General features: G+C 54.2%; 1 protein-coding gene across 2 annotated transcripts; it reads left to right on the forward strand.

Annotated features, from left to right (window-relative positions):
• The first annotated feature begins 1,923 nt into the window (after positions 1-1,923).
• Positions 1,924-16,277, forward strand: SEMA4G (semaphorin 4G). Of its 2 annotated transcripts, XM_047759920.1 has the most exons (17): positions 1,933-2,172; positions 4,965-5,441; positions 5,539-5,687; positions 5,949-6,011; positions 9,174-9,272; positions 9,393-9,486; positions 9,626-9,739; positions 9,930-10,099; positions 10,182-10,351; positions 10,606-10,750; positions 10,880-11,102; positions 11,503-11,618; positions 11,750-11,910; positions 12,109-12,170; positions 14,015-14,271; positions 14,771-15,076; positions 15,203-16,277. In XM_047759920.1, exons 2-16 carry the CDS (start codon positions 5,318-5,320, stop codon positions 15,032-15,034), a joined length of 2,211 nt encoding a protein of 736 aa, XP_047615876.1. In that variant the 5' UTR covers positions 1,933-2,172; positions 4,965-5,317; the 3' UTR covers positions 15,035-15,076; positions 15,203-16,277. The 2 variants fall into 2 exon arrangements, with proteins under 2 accessions (XP_047615875.1, XP_047615876.1); XM_047759919.1 differs by lacking the exon at positions 15,203-16,277 and having other exon boundaries at positions 1,924-2,172; positions 14,015-14,971.
• Positions 16,278-16,621: the final 344 nt, after the last annotated feature.

Genomic DNA, 16,621 nt, shown 5'->3' on the forward strand with positions numbered 1-16,621 from the left:
TCTGAGTCTGCCAGCAGAGCACCTTAGAGGAGCAAGACTTGCTTCAGAGAGTGTAGGTGAACTGATAAATCACTTTGGCCTACTTGCTGCCTCCTGAGGTATCTGAAGTCGGCACTGAGTTCCTGTGTCCCTTAGCCTGCTGGGCTTCTGCGGTTTACTTTCTCTCCTGTCTGGTACTATGAGTCTCGCAGTCTTCCTGCCCTCCCTCCCCTGTCACCCCTAGCCCACGTTCCCACAAGGACTGCAGATTTACTTTACATAGTCGTGTCTCTCCTGGCCTTCCCAGCTTGGACTTCCTCACTCAGCCCATCAGCGGCTTTCAGGATTTTCTTCTGTGGTCTTCTCTGACATACTTATTGACTTTTCCTTTCTGTTTCCTACTTTCTATTCTATTCCCATTGAATCAAACTCGGCTCTCCTCATCCTTGCCCCTTCCCCTCTGCCTACTCCCTAACACTCATCTGTGCACAGACATGCACATTTCTGCCTTTGCTCTGACAACTCCCTTTCAGGTTTACCCTGCTCCTTCCCTCTTAGGCTTTTCCAGTCTTGATTTCAAGGCAAGTCACTTAACCTCTTAGAGCCTGTTTCCCCATCTATAAGATAGGGCTATTAATTCCTCAGGATGGAATGAAGGTACAAAGAAAAAATGAATTTGGACACTTTGTAAAAGTGAGTGTACACTTGAAGCATTCCTCCCCAGCTACCTCCCCCTCCACATACACACACATCCTATTTAGAGTGCTGGGGGTGGCAGAAGTGTGGCGTGGGCCCTGCAGTCTAGCAGTCTACAGTCACACACAGCAGCCCTAACTACGAGACTGTCTGTGAGGAAGTGCCAAACTGAGCTTCGTGGAACTCAGAAGAGGGATGACATGTCTTTCCTAGGGTTCCTTCAGTTAAATAATGATGGCTACTGTAATCCTGTTCACCACCTCTCAGACCAATGCTCATCTGCCTGTTCCCCTACCCCCTGCTGCTCCAAAGCTCAGACCCCTAGGCACATGTGAAACTCAGTCACCAGTGACCCTGTGGCCCTCATCGTTTTGGTCTTATTCATGGGCCCATGTCAATATTGTCACAAATGAGAGGAGGAGGATCAGGCCCAGTCATGAGAGTTCAGGTTTGATTCAAACCCTAGAGGGGAATTTAATAGGTGGTAGGAAGGAAGTATGAACTGAGTTGAGGGGAAATTGCAAGACCAGATCACATGGGAGGATCACACTAGTTGAGTTCTCAGGAGTTGGGGGAGTTAATTCTGAGACGCTTCCTAGATTGCTGCTGGGCAAGGTGATTAAACCTAGGAAGGGCAGGATATTTGATAGCCTAGGAGGAGCTCACTGTAAGATCTGGCCTAAGAATGATGTTCAAGATGAACTGGAAGTGGAGGCAGGTATCCAGGTGACCCAGTCGCTGAGGAAGTGAACCCCAGTTAAGGTTTGGTTGAGTGGACAGGTGCAAATGATTGTGGCTTATTTAATCAGAAAAACAGCATTTCCTGTATACACTTCTGGTCAGGCTGTTACTTCTTTCCTCCAAGCCTGACTCCCTCAACCCCCTCAGACCTCAAGCTGAAAGACCAAGTGGCTGGAGTCCCTTGAGCCAGGAATCAAGACCCTGTTCCCTGCTGAGAGCTGCGCCAACGCTTGGTCTCCACCTACGCTGGCCCTCTGCCCTAGGCAGAGAGCAGAAGGAGGTGGCAGGAGCGCAGGAAGTGAGGCCCATGATAGAGGACTGGCCAGAGGGCCTTCGGAGAGTTAAATTCCCAGAGGACGGGTGTGCACATCCCCGGGAAGAGGCAAGTCCGAGGAGTCCCAGGGCCGAGAGGAGGGAAGGCGAGATAAACCGTTCCAGGGCGCACGGGGTGGTGAAGCCACCACCAGGGGGCGATACTAGGGCGGCGACCCTTGGGGGCGGGGCACGTCAGATGCCCTCGGGCAGTGTGTCAGCCTTGACCTGTAGTGTGTAGGGTAGGGGCGCGAAAGCAAAGAGCGCCCTTCCCGGCACCAGATCCTGTTGGCCCCGCCTCCCTAGTCCCGCCTTCCAGGCCCCCGCCCCACCCTCGGCTCCGCCTCCGGCCGCGGCCCCTTCCTCCCGCAGCTGGTGCTGTGGTGCTGTGGGGCCGCGGAGCCGCGCATCACAGTCTCTATGGCCCGGGATCTGAGCGCAAAGGTGAGAGAGCCGTGGAGTGCGGGCGGCGGCAGGGCCTGGGCCGGGGGGCGGGGGCCAGGCCAGGCCTTCCCCGTGTCTATTCCACCCTCCCAGCTGGGCCAGGCCTTTCTCACTGCCAAGTCCCCCGGTCCCGCACAAAGGTTGTAAAGGGGCGCGGGCAAGGCCTCGGGCTGCGCTGGGCGCAGACCCGCCACCGCAGAGTCGGCAACTGGCGTGGGGCGGGGGCCCGCGTGGCGAACAGTGTTTCTTGGGATCTGGGTCACGTCTCTCGGTGTCTGGCGGGATCGGAGGAAAGCTTGTCCTCGAGCTGCAGCAGTAGAGACTGAGGTTAGACCTGAGGAGAGGAGAGAACCGCGGAGTGTCCAGGATGGAGGAGGAAGGGGTAGCGGGGGAGGGGCTCTCAGGCCAGGAGGGACCGCCATCCTACCGGGCAGAGGGCGATACCGCCTACACTAGGCAAGTGGACATCTGGGATGAAGGTCGAGAGCCTGCCCATCCTACATTGATCCTCTTTGGGAGGTGGCTACCCTCCTCAGTTCCCTCTGCCCTAAGATCTCATAGTGGGAAGATGGTCAGAGTTCACGGGGCTGGCCCGGGGGAAGAACCCTAGCTGTGAAACTGGGGGTGGAGTGTGGGATATGGACTGGAGACCTTGAAGCTTCGTTGGCACTGGGGGAGAGAGGGGTAGCAGCTCCGCCCCCCATTTAGCCCCGCCCCCTCCCAACAGGTTAAATGGGAGCTGAGGGCTCCTCACCCAACTCCCATTATCTAGAACTGCAGTGGGCATGGGAGTGGAGGAGGGCTAAATTACACGTTCCAGTCTATTTTTCCTTTCCCAGAATCAGGGCACTCCTCCTGCTTGGGTTAAGTAGCCCCGCCCTGCCTTGCAGAGTGGCCTTGACCCATGCACTCAACCCTTTTGTGAATCCGGGGTCAGCAGCTTCCCCCATCCCCCACCCCCAACACACACATGGATTCTGGCCTTAGAATCAGGACTTTCATGAAAGGAGGTAAGGTTCTGCCCTGCATCTCACCCCCAGTGGACACTGGCAGCTTTCAGGTCTGCAGTGAGAACCGGACCCTTGTATGTACCTATGCTTGTCTCTGAGCAGATGTAAGTGTGTGTTTGAGGACTGTGTGCATACATGTGTACTTGATTCTTTTGTGAACATGACAGTGCCTGACCCACTCACTCTGTCAGTGCATTTGTGTGCATGTCTCTACACATACGTGTGTTTGTGCAGGACCCTCTTGTGAATAGGTGCACAGTCCCTCCTAGGCGCAAGTGTGGGTTTATAACTCTCCTTGTTAACCCCTGAGGCTGAGTGACCTAAATAAATGGCAGTGTGAATACAACCCTACAAGTGAATATGTAAAAACACGTGTGGCAGGCTCTTTAGGTGAACACGTGTGTGCATTACTCTCTGGTGAGGACATGTCCTCACAGCCCTCCTATGAATATGTACCTGTGTGTACCTGTGATGTGCATGCACATTTGTGACTCTTGTGTAAACCTGTGTAAGTGTGGTTCCTCTGACCTGGGGCGTGTTCCTCTTGCCCAATCCTGGAGATTGATCTCTCCCAGCCATAGGGTTCCCCCCATTTCTGCACTAAGCAAATACGAGGCCCCAAAGGTAAACAGGTGTGCCGCCCTCGTGAGAGGTGGGGCACAGGCTGTTTGCCTGCAGCCTCTTGCTGCCCCAGCCCCCAAACCAGGAGCTTATGCCCCTTCTGTGGTCCAGGGACCCTCTTAAGTCTACCCATACTCCCTCTGGGCTCTGCCCACTCAGTGGTGACCTTTTACCTCTTGAAAAAACACTCTAAACTCCCTCTGCCCAACTCCTGGCCCCTCCTCTCACTTCAAGGCCACATAGTTAATATTTGACCTGGAAGGAAGAGGAGAGGCCAGTGGCCCTCTCTAGCCTTGTCTCTGGGCATTTTATGAGATTGGGGTGGGTCAGGCTTTCTCCAGGAAACTTCAGAGATCAGGCCTATTATAGTGGTCTGCCACCTATCCTGACCCCATCCCCAGCTGCTTGGCTTGAGGGAGGGTCCAGGTGTGGGACTAGTCTCCAAGATGTGCTCAGGGATCCTGTCATTCACCTTTCCACCTCGCTCATGTCTCAGTCAAGTGACCTTGCGCACTAGAGCCTCCTATAGAGATGTTACCCCTGCACCACCCTACCCCATCCCCGGTGCATGTGAGTGTCTGCTTGCAGGTAGGGGCACGCGTGGATGCCAGGCCAGAGGGTGCAGTACAGACTCGCATGGGCAGGGCAGAGATGTGCACCCCCTTGGAGAGGAATGCTGAGGAGGAGAAGTATCTAATTAAAGAGAAATTCCAGAGGGAGCTCTCAGGCCAGGGAAAAGAAAAAACAAAGGGAAAAGAGGACAAAATAAACAAAGGCCCATTAAGCATCTGTGCCCAGGCCTTCCTGCATAAGGCACCCCCGCAGGCCAGGCGGCAGGGCAGCTGCTGCAGGAGGAGGCATTCTCCCTGAGAACTCGAGCTCCACCCAGATGGGGGCCAAGCTAAGCTTCTGACTGGGTCAGAGGAGGGCTGCTACCTTGGCTTTGGCGTGAAGGGAGTTTGGGGTCGTGTAAAGTAGACGAGTTCTCCCCAACTTCCTGCATCAGAGCAGCAAGGTGGTCAGAATGACTGTGAAGCCATCCTCTCATGGGAGTTCTGCAGATGCCACGGTACTACCTGAAATCTGCAGACAACGCTCTCTACCTTCCACCCACACACAGACAAAGGGGCTTTTTTTTTTTTTCTGTTTTTTTTCCTTCAGAAAACGGATCTCAGAAAACCAGGACTAGCCCTGCTGTCGGGGCAGGGTGACCCCATCAGTGACCTACAACCCCTCTGTGACCGCACAACTCCTTCTCACTATGGAGTTTGTATCTGATGCTGACAGGCAGCGTGTCATCCATCCCCCCGCCGGACTCTTACTGGGACTCCATGGCCACACAACTCTGTGATTCCATGTCTCCCCAATTCCAAGACCCTCCCTGGCCCCATGACTCCTGACCTTCTAAGTGACCTACCTAGACCTTGACCCCTGTGACTGTTCTTCCCATCATCCCCTTAACTCTGGCCCTGGCTCCCCTTGGGGGTCTTGTTGGTCTGGGCCTCCCCAGGAAGATGTGGGGGAGGCTCTGGCCCCTCCTCCTGAGCTTCCTCACAGCAACCGCTGTCCCTGGACCCTCGCTGCGGAGACCATCCAGAGAACTAGATGCCACCCCGCGGATGACGATCCTTTATGAAGGTTAGACGTCCCCAGCCTAAAAAGGCAACAGGAGAGCCAGGGCTGGGAGTGGGGAGGCAGCCCCAGAGCTGGGCTCACAGCTCCTGCTCCCCCCCAGAGCTCACTGGGACCCGGCACTTCAAGGGCCGAGCCCAGAACTACTCAACGCTGCTGCTGGAGGAGGCCTCAGCAAGGCTGCTGGTGGGAGCCCGAGGCGCCCTGTTCTCTCTCAATGCCTACAACATAGGAGACGGCACCCACAAAGAGGTCAGCCCCTGGAACCAGGACCACCCAGAGGGTGTCCAGATTCATCCACCTCCTTGGGACCTCAGGTTCCTGGAAACCCTGACAGTCTTCCATAGCCCCCTGGTCAGACAGCACTGCCCTTCCTGGCCCAGGTCTCCCTTTCAGTGCTCCTCCTGAAACTCACCCCGACCCTGAGTCCTATCACCTTGTCCCACGGGTAATGGGGAAAGGCAAAGGTCCTGGGGTCAGTGCCTCAGCCCATTCCCTTTCCTGCCCCACCAGATTCGCTGGGAGGCCTCCCCAGAGATGCAAAGCAAATGTCACCAAAAAGGGAAAAACAACCAGGTATGTGGTCTGCCCTGTCCCCAGCTCCTTACCTCTTCCTCCTTAGTTGGGGATATATCAGGGTTGGTGAGGACATAGATGGAGGAGTACAAATCAGCCAGTCAGTTGCATTGTAAGTGCCACCAAAGTAGCAGGCCCTGAGAGTAGACTTTTTTTTTTTTTGGTCTTTTTAGGGCCACACCCACGGCATACGGAAGTTCCCAGGCTTGGGGTCCAATCCGAGCTATAGCCACTGGCCTACCCCACAGCCACAGCAAAGCCAGATCCAAGCTGAGTGTTCAACCTACACTACAGCTCAGGGTGACGCTGGATCCTTAACCCACTTAGCGAGGCCAGGGGTTGAACCAGTGTCCTCATGGATACTAGGCAGAATCATTTCCACCGAGCCACGATGGGAACTCTGCCCTGGGAATATACTTTAAATCAAAACATTTGGTGACCAGAGTTCAATCCCTGGTCTCACTCAGTGAGTTAAGGATCCCTCATTGCCATGGCTGTGGTGTAGGCTGGCAGCTGCAGCTCCAGTTCAACTCCTAGCCTGGGCACTTCTATATCCCATGGGTGCAGCCTTAAAAAAAAAAAAAGTGAAACAATAAAAATAAAGTGTCTCCAAGAGATTCCATCAAAGGGTTCCTCTTAGTGCAACGTGGGTAAAAAAATGAGGCTGGCGAGGCAAATGGAGCCCAGTTCATGAAGGGCTGTAAATTCCCAGCTGGGAGTTTGGATTTTATTCTATGACCATGGGGCACCCTCACCATTTCATTTTTTTAAGAGACTCTCAAACTGTAATGTGCACATCAATCACCTGGGGTGTGTGTGTGTATTTTTTTTTTTTTTTTAGAGCCGCACCAGTGGCATATGGAGGTTCCCAGGCTAGGGATTGAATCAGAGCTACAGCTGCCAGTCTACACCACAGCCACAGCAACGCCAGATCTGAGCCGAGTCTGCGACCTACACCATAGCTCACTGCAATGTGGGATCCTTAACCCACTGAGCAAGGCCAGGGATCAAACCCACATGGTTCCTAGTCAGATTCGTTTCCACTGCACCACAATGGGAATTCCACCTGGATATATTATAAATGCAGATGCTAATGCAGTAGGTCTGGGGAAGGGCATGAGATTCTGTAGTTTTAACAAGCTCCCAGATGAAGCTTGATAATGCTGGTCCTGGGCCACACTTTGGGTAGCAAGGCCTTAGGAGAACATTTCCTTAAAGCACGTTCTGAGGGGCATTAATTTTCAAAAGAGATGTTTAACAGATAAGTTTGAGAAATTCTGCAGGCTCAGTCCCAAATGCTCTTAAGGCTTTGGAAGTCCCCAGTAAAGGTCGGTTTTACCTGTGGTTTCCTCCTTATTTGACCACAGAATTCCCTCTCCTAGCTTCCCCCAATTTTTTGTCTGCTTTTTAATTAAAGTATAGTTAATTTACAATGTTGTGGGGTTTGGGGGGTTGTTTGTTTAATAAAGTGTAGTTGGGAGTTCCTGTCATGGCTCAGCGGTAACTAAACCGACCAGGATCCGTGAGGATGTGGGTTCAATCCCTGGCCTTGCTCAGTGGGTTAAGGATCCAGCGTTGCCATGAGCTGTGGTGTATGTAGGTCACAGACGCAGCTTAGATATAGCATTGCTGTGGCTGTGGTATAGGCTGGCAGCTACAGCTCTGATTTGACCCCTAGCCTGGCTGGGAATTTCCATACGCTGCAGGTGCCGCTCTAAGAAGACCAAAAAAAAAAAAAAGTGTAGTTGATTGACAATGTTGTGCCAGCTTCCCCCCTTTTAAATGTAAACATACAGGGGACAGTATCATAAGAATATCCATCTGCTCCTAGGCACTAGATGGATTAAAACAGTGAATCTGGAGGCAAGAAAGGTAGTGGGGAGGTTGGAGGCATAGTGTGCGGGTCAGAGGAGGGAGGCCTGAGCGGGCTGGGGGAGAGGAGAGATGGACGCCAAAACACTGCACCTGCTGAGGGAGTGGGGTGAGACAAAGAAGGCTGCTTGGACTCAAACCCTGGGGAACAGGCAGGAGGAATCATTAACAAGGCAAGGATGTCAAGAGGCTGGCAGCCTAGGGCATTTAATGGGCAGAGAAGGCCAGTGTGGCTGAAGCAGAGTGAATGAGGCCAGGGGAAGGGGCAGGGCTCTATCATGCAGGGCTAGAAGCATATGAGACCCTATGTTCAGAACTGTGGTGAGTCACTGAAGGGTTTTTAAATACTTCAGCGACATGATCTGGTTTACATTTTTAAAATATACCTTGGAAAGTGGGTTGCAAGAGGGTGCTGACTGGTAGACTCTCTGGGGAAGGAAACTCCAGACAATGGTAACAGCAGTCTCCTTTGAAGGCAATAAGGATAAAAAGACTATTTACAACATATCCCTTTGTACCTTTTGAATTTTACAGTATGTGCATGTATCCCTCATTCATCAAATAGTTTTTGTAAAGAGTGGCAGGGGGTTGGGAGGGCTGTCAGGTACTCGCTGTACTTGCCTAGGGAAGAGGTGAGGATGGTAATTTGGACTAGGGTAGTGGCAATGGAGGGGAAGTTGACCAAGTCATGAGACATGCAGGACAAAGACTTCATCATGGAGAGAAGCTGAATGTGGGGGTGAGCACAGATGACACCCGGTTTCTGGACTGATGGATGGATGAAGTGAGGTGGGAAAGACTGGATGAACAGGTTTCAAAGGGAAGATGCAGGTAAGGGAGGAGGGGATGAGTTTGGTTTCTGACAGCATGAGTTTGATGTTCTGGGATATCAGGTGGACAGATGCTGGAACCTGGGGTAGATTTGGTGGTACCACTGCAAAAGGGTGACTGGGGGACATTGCTGAGAAGGAGATGCAAGAGAGAAGCATCTTAGGGTGGTGCGATCCCTTGGAGCCTCTGAACTGGGGGTACAGAGGACTGTAGAAGATGCAGGAGAAGCTGGCTAAGTGTGTCAGGAAGCAGAGAGGTAGCAGAGAGAAGAGGGGTCATGTACCTGGGAGACCAAAGCAGAGTGAGTTCCAGGGAACACTCTGTGTTCTGGGCAGTGAGAAGGGCCCCCCAGGAAAGCTTGTCCGGTGGGTGGGGCAAGAGCCCCACTGGAAAGCTGGACTAATGGAAGAGGTCTCTAAGAAGGCCCAGCGCTCACAGCCCTCCCCACCTCCCCCACAGACCGAGTGCTTCAACCACGTGCGGCTCCTGCAGCGGCTCAACGCCACCCACCTCTACGCGTGCGGGACCCACGCCTTCCAGCCCCTCTGCGCAGCCATTGTGAGAATGCCTGCCCCCCGCCTGACTGCTAGTCCCTGACCCCAGACTGGTCTGGCCTTGGCGACAACCCCTGCCTGCCTATCTCCACGATCACTGACTTCTGGCTCTTCATTCCCCCAGGATGCCGAGGCCTTCACTTTGCCAAGCAGCTTTGAGGAGGGGAAGGAGAAGTGTCCTTATGACCCAGCCCGAGGCTTCACAGGCCTCATCATTGGTGAGCATGCCCTCCTCCCCTCCTCCACAAGCATGCTGTTTGTGGGCGTGGATCTCGTTGCTAGGACTTGCTTCCCACATGTGTTATGTGTCTTGTTATAAGTGACATGTCTCTCATGTCTGGCATGTCCCTGCCTCAGATGGAGGCCTCTACACAGCCACGCGGTATGAATTCCGGAGCATTCCTGACATCCGCCGGAGCCGCCACCCACACTCCCTGAGGACTGAGGAGGCACCGATGCACTGGCTCAATGGTTAGGAGGATGAGGCGCAGGAGGATGGGGAGCAGGGGACCCTTTCTTCATCTTTACTCCCTTGGGCAGTTGACCATCCCATCTCCCAGCCCCCAGGGGCTCCCATATAGTCCTGTGCATTGTTGAGTGAGGCGGGTGGGGGACGATCCCCAGACACTCCCAGAAGACGCCTGAACTGCCTGACCCACAGATGCTGAGTTTGTGTTCTCCGTCCTGGTGCAAGAGAGCAAAGCCAGTGCAGTGGGTGACGATGACAAGGTTTACTACTTCTTCACGGAGCGTGCCACTGAGGAGGGCTCTGGCAGCTTTGCTCAGAGCCGCAGCAGCCACCGTGTGGCCCGTGTGGCCCGTGTATGCAAGGTGAGTAGGACGGAGGTCAGGGCAAGGGGTAGAGGCTGAACCTCTGACCCTGGCCCCTGACCCCACTCGCCTACTTCCCCAGGGGGACCTGGGAGGGAAGAAGATCCTGCAGAAGAAGTGGACATCCTTCTTAAAGGCGCGTCTCATCTGCCACATCCCACAATATGAGACACTGCGTGGTGTCTGCAGCCTGGAAACCGATACCTCAGCCCGCACGCACTTCTATACGGCCTTCACGCTGACCACACAGTGGTCAGTGCGGGGTGGTGGGAGGCAAGGAATGGGGACAGCACAGGGGCTGGAGCAGAGGTCGGCGAGGATAAGATGGGACCTACTGCGGGGAGGCTGGCTGCACAGAACTTCAGGCACATCCAGCGCCTGCTGACCCTCAGGAGACATGTGGGCCTGGACCTGGGGTCGGTTAGGGTAACAGTGGGCTCCAGGCCAGGCAGGTGGGCAGGCTCCTCTCAGTGTGACTCAGCCCCTCCCCTATGTCCCATCCCTAGGAAGACCCTGGAGGCCTCGGCCATCTGCCGCTATGACCTGGCCGAGGTGCAGGCTGTCTTTGCAGGCCCCTACATGGAATACCAGGATGGTGTCCGGCGCTGGGGCCGCTACGAGGGAGGGGTGCCAGAGCCCCGGCCTGGCTCGGTGAGTGCCCAGGCCTGGGGTCAGTACTAAATGGAGAGGACCCCTGAGAGGGGCAGGCGAGTCTAGCCTTGCGGGGAGGAGAGGTAAGAGGTAGAGTTCTGAGGTTCACCACCCTGTCCCCCACCACAGTGCATTACAGATTTGCTGCGCAGCCAAGGCTACAATTCATCCCAGGACCTGCCATCCCTGGTCCTGGACTTTGTGAAGTTGCACCCACTCATGGCTCGGCCTGTGGTGCCCACACGAGGACGGCCCCTGCTGCTCAAGCGCAGTGTGCGATACACACACCTCACAGGGACACCTGTCACCACGCCCGCTGGACCCACCTATGATCTGCTCTTTCTGGGCACAGGTGCTTCTGACCCCTGGCCTGAGCCCTTTGGTGACTGCTGGCCTGAGTCTTTGATCCCTGTTGACCTCTAGCCCCTGGATGACCCTTGATCACAAAGCCCGGTGACCACTGATGTGGATTCTTCAATGAACACTCACTACTGGCCCCCAATGACCACTAGCTCTTGGTGACTGATGGTGTCTGTCACCAACCACTATGACATTTAACCCTGGTCACTAATGCTTCTGAATCCATTCTTGCTATGACTAGCTTGGAATTCCCAATGTCCTGAAGGCCCACTGCTGCTGGCTAAATCCTCGTCCCTGCCCTCATGACTCTGAGCTGCTCTTATTAGGCTATTGCAGGGGGCTAAGAACAGATTCCACTGTTAGAGTCTGACCCTCTGCCCTTCCCATACCAGCTGATGGCTGGATCCACAAGGCTGTGGTCCTGGGTTCTGGGATGCACATTATTGAAGAGACACAGGTGTTCAAGGAGCCCCAGTCTGTGGAGAATCTGGTCATCTCTCCGATGCAGGTAGAACCTGATTCATCCCCTCAATATTCTGGCCTTGCCAGCATAGATGGAGGGAGTGGGGAGGTTGGGCAGTGGCTGTGCGTGTCTGTAAGTTGGGGTGTTGCCAACCAGCTGTCCTCTCTGGCTCCTAGCATAGCCTCTATGTGGGAGCCCCTAGTGGTGTCATCCAGCTACCACTGTCCAGCTGCTCACGCTACCGTTCCTGCTACGACTGCATCCTGGCCCGGGACCCCTACTGTGGCTGGGATCCCAGCACCCATGCCTGCATGATGACCACCACCATAGCCAACAGGTCCCAGGGTGGCAGGTGGGAGGAAAGGGTGGGGTGTGAGGGTCCCAGTTACCGAGGGTATCAAGGCTGAGAGGGGAGGAAGGCCTGCCAGCTGCAAGGGGTGGGGGCTAGTCATTTGTAGCAGTCTCATTGACCCTTCCACTAGGGAAACTGAAGCCCAGTTCCCCTTGTTCATGAATCCTGATCTTCTGTCTCCAGGACAGTGCTTATACAAGACATAGAGAAAGGAAACCGAGGCTGTGAGGGCAACGGGGACATAGGTAAGTGACATCATGGATGTGTGTGGGTCTGGATGCACAGCCTGTCCTCTTTACCATTTGTTGTCATTTGTATGTGCATGTACACATCTGAATCACTCTATCTGTGCTTTGAGTGAAAATGACCCAGCACAGAGTAAGTGCTCAATAAACATTTGTTTACCAAAAAAATTATAAATAAGGATACAGGCTCAAGACGTGAAGTTTCTTGTCACCTCTGGAACTTACAGCCAACTATGTGGGCAGGCAATCAAATGATCACACAAACAGTTAATTATTTTCATTGGTTTTTTTTACAACTATGACAAGGGTTTGAAAGATTATAGGGGAGTTCCCATCGTGGCTCAGCAGAAAGGAATCTGACTAGCATCCATGAGGACTCAGGCTTGATCCCTGGCCTCGCTCAGCAGGTTAAAGATCCGGCATTGCTATGAGCTGTGGTGTAGGTTGCAGACACGGCTCGGATCCTGGCCTCGCTCAGTGGATTAAAGATCCTGTGTTGCTGCCAGCAGTGGTGTAGGCCAGCAACTGCAGCTCCGATTTGACCCTAGCCTGGGAACCTCCATATGCCACAGGGGCGGCCCTAAAAAGCAAAAAAAAAAAAAAATTTTAAAAAGAAAGAAAAACAAAAATAGATACTTCTCCTGATATCTGAAGCAAGAGCAAAAGTTACTCATCAGAGCTAATATGTAGTGAGTACTTACCATGAGCCAAGCACTGACCACTCACTCACATGCAGGATCTCATTTATTCTCACAGCATTCCTATGAGAAAGGGGCCATTATTACCATCTCCATGAGGGGCAGTCTCTCTGAGGGACAGGGAGAATAAGTAAACTGCCCAAAGTCAACCGTCAAGTAGTAGGATCAGAATTTGAACCTGACCCCAAGCAGGCTGACTGGAGCCTATACTTTTGATCACTATTACGCTCTCTCCCCCAGATTAACTGTACAAATACAGAGTATGGGGTGGGGGGGGGTGACACCCAAGCAGAGGGAAGAGCAGGCAGACCATGCTTGGTGTTGGGGCAACAAGAGAAGAGGCTGGAGGAGTTCCCATCCTGGTGCAGCGGAAACGAATCCAACTAGGAACTGTGAGGTTGCAGGTTCGATCCCTGGCCTTGCTCAGTGGATTAAGCATCTGGCGTTGCTGTGGCTGTGGGGTAGGCCAGCAGCTGTAGCTCCATTTCAACCCCTACTCTGGGAACCTCCGTATGCCATGGGTGCGGCCATAAAAAGAAAAAAGAAAAAGAAAAGAACAGAAGAGGCTGGAGAAGTGGGCATGGACTGTGCTGAGGCTGGGAGTGGCATGATCAGCTTAGTATTTTTAAAAGATCACCCCGTTTCTGTATGGAGAATGGATTAGATGGGGGCCAGGCGTTGTCGCTGGGGAAGAGACGTGATGTGAACAGGTCTGAGATAAATTCTGAAGCATAATGTTACTGAGGGTTAGATACAAAGGTGATGGGAGAAGAGAGAGGCAAGGGAAACTCAGGTTTCGGGGACATGGCTGGTGGTACCGCACATGGTGATGATGATTCAAGAAAAAGACCTGGTGTAGTCTGGGAGAGAGACCTTGGCCTTCCTTCCTGTGGCATGTCCAAGAGCCCTCACATAGAGATGCCTCGTATGTGGAAGATACTGAGGTCCGACGCTTGGCAGAGAACTCTGTGCTGAGGCAGGGATGAGGAATCATTGGCAGATGGCCACTGAGAAGGCCCACGTGAGCAGAGAGCTTAGTCAGTTGCCACCCTAATTTCAGATTCCATGCTTGGTGCTGAGGACATAACAGGGAACCTTCCAGGACAGGCAGGTACTGACCATTCTCCTATCCCCCGCTCCTTCCAGGGCCACCACCACCACTGAAGACCCGTTCTGTGCTTCGCGGTGATGATGTCCTACTGCCCTGTGACCAGCCATCCAACCTTGCCCGGGCCTTGTGGCTGCTCAACGGGAGCACGGGCCTGAGCGATGGGCAGGAGGGCTACCGCGTGGGCGTGGATGGGCTGCTGGTAACAGACACCCAGCCTGACCACAGTGGCAACTACAGCTGCTATGCTGAAGAGAACGGCCTCCGAACCCTGCTGGCCTCCTATAGCCTCACGGTGCGGCCAGCTACTCCTGCCCCTGCCCCACAAGCCCCTGCAATGCCTGGGGCACAACTGGCACCTGATGTAAGGCTGCTCTATGTATTAGCCATTGCTGCCCTTGGTGGCCTCTGCCTCATCCTGGCCTCCTCCCTCTTCTATGTGGCCTGTTTTCGGGGAGGTGGAAGAGGACACCGACGGAAATACTCACTGGGTCGGGCCGGCCGGGCAGGGGGCTCCGCTGTGCAGCTGCAGACAGTTTCAGGCCAATGTCCTGGAGAGGAAGATGAGGGTGATGATGGGGAGGGGGCTGGAGGCCTGGAGGGGGGCTGCCTCCAGATCATCCCTGGGGAGGGAGCCCCAGCCCCACCACCCCCGCCACCTCCACCACCCCCGGCTGAGCTGACCAATGGGCTAGTGGCACTGCCCAGCCGACTGCGCAGGATGAATGGTAACAGCTACGTGCTCCTGAGGCAGAGCAACAATGGAATGCCAGCAGGGCCCTGCTCCTTTGCAGAGGAGCTCAGCCGCATCCTGGAGAAGCGGAAGCACACGCAGCTCGTCGAGCACCTGGACGAGAGCTCTGTCTGAGCCCAGCCTCCCAGGAAAGATGCTCTTCCAAGCCAGCCTGTCTGCCCCAGGCTGGGCCGCTGCCTCCCCAACACAGACACCCTACCTTACCCCCCATTCCAACTCCAGGCCCTTCTCCCAACTTTTTGATGTTCCTATAATCAAGGGGACAAGACAAGCCCAGCCAAACCCCCATTCTCAGCCTCCATAGACCCATCTGTGAGCAGCCCAAGCCAACCGGTGCTTCTCAGAGGTAGGTGCTCCCTCAGGCTCCACAGACCCAGCCAAGTCCTATCTCCTTTTAATCCAAGCACTTGGCAGGAGAGGACGCAACACGCCTGCCCCTCCTGTCTGCTTAAACCCTTCCTCTTTCTTCCAGGCAGGGCTCTGCAGGTCCAGATGGCCTCAATGTCACCACTCTGCAAGGCCCTATGTGCTGGATGGTCCTGAAAACAGACAAGACCTCTGCCAGCCACCAGAGCCACCCGAGCCCTGCGTGTATTCACACGCGCGCGTGGAAGAATGTCGATCAGCTGGGCTGCAGGCCCCCCCCCCTTTCTGGTGCATTCTTGTGTTTCATCCCTTCTTCTGGACTTTGGGTACTCTCCCAACTGCCACATCCCACCCTATTTAGTCCTCTCCTGTAGTCCCAACCCTGTGTGATGACCTCTTTGGCAAGAGCTTGGGAACAGGCCAGCCTGGGGAGGTAAGACTACTGCATCATTCCCTTTTCTCCCTTAATGTGTAGCCCTTGTTGAGTCAGCCTCCCCACCAGGCATGTCCCTTCCTCAGGCATATGTGCTCACATTTCTAGTCACATGCACATTCTGAGCCTCCCCTTGCAGCCTTGGACATGTGTCTGTCAGGTTTGGTCCATGAACATTTCAGGGGAGAGCTTTCTCCCACTTAGCTGTCTTCGCAGACACTTCCTTAGGACGGGTGACCGACACTGCACTCAATGAGCCAGCCTCCCTTTTGGGGACCAAGCATTTGCTACCCCTAGACCAGAGCAGGGGGAGGAGAGATCTGATGGGATCTGCACCTGGCACATGAAGCCCGTTCTTGGAACTATGCAAAGGGCAGAGGCTGGGAGTTTGGATGCTTGGCTCCCACCCCTGTCCTACCTCACCGGGACACTTTCAGGGTCCAGGAGCCTCTGAAGTCTCCAGGCGCATATGGGACAATCAAAATCTGACTGAGCTCCCCCATTCCCCTTGGGTGAGGACGACTGTTATTTTTGTAGCTGAGAACGTGGAATCCCACGGATTTTTACTGCCCTTCAACCTCTCCCCCTTCCACCCCACAATGAATGTATTTATTGTGAGGCGGCTGCATTTCTTTAAGAATGCCCCCGCTCACCACCCAGGCAGGCGGGACGGGCATGTGACAGAGTGGGGAGCCTGGGCTCAGCTCCTTCTCCCACTGTTGGTTAATAAATACCCTCTTTCCCCACAGCTATGAGTGGTCTGCTTGGTCTAGACCGGCTTCTCCTGATCATCAAGGGATAGGTTTCTCAGCCTATGGTAAAGGTGCTGCAGGGCTGGCTTTGCTTCCTATAAAACCATTTGCAGAGGAAAATGGGATCCTCAGCTTCCATCCTGACTGCCAAAAAAAAAGGCCTTTTTATTTATTTATTTTCTGTCTTTTCTAGAGCCGATCCCGCGGCATATGGAGGTTCCCAGGCTAGGGGTCTAATTGGAGCTGTAGCCACCAGCCTACACCAGAGCCACAACAATGCAGGATCTGAGCCGCGTCTGCAACCTACACCACAGCTCACGGCAACACCGGATCCTTAACC

Source organism: Phacochoerus africanus, chromosome 15, assembly GCF_016906955.1.
Source record: "Phacochoerus africanus isolate WHEZ1 chromosome 15, ROS_Pafr_v1, whole genome shotgun sequence".
Lineage (NCBI taxonomy): Eukaryota > Metazoa > Chordata > Mammalia > Artiodactyla > Suidae > Phacochoerus > Phacochoerus africanus.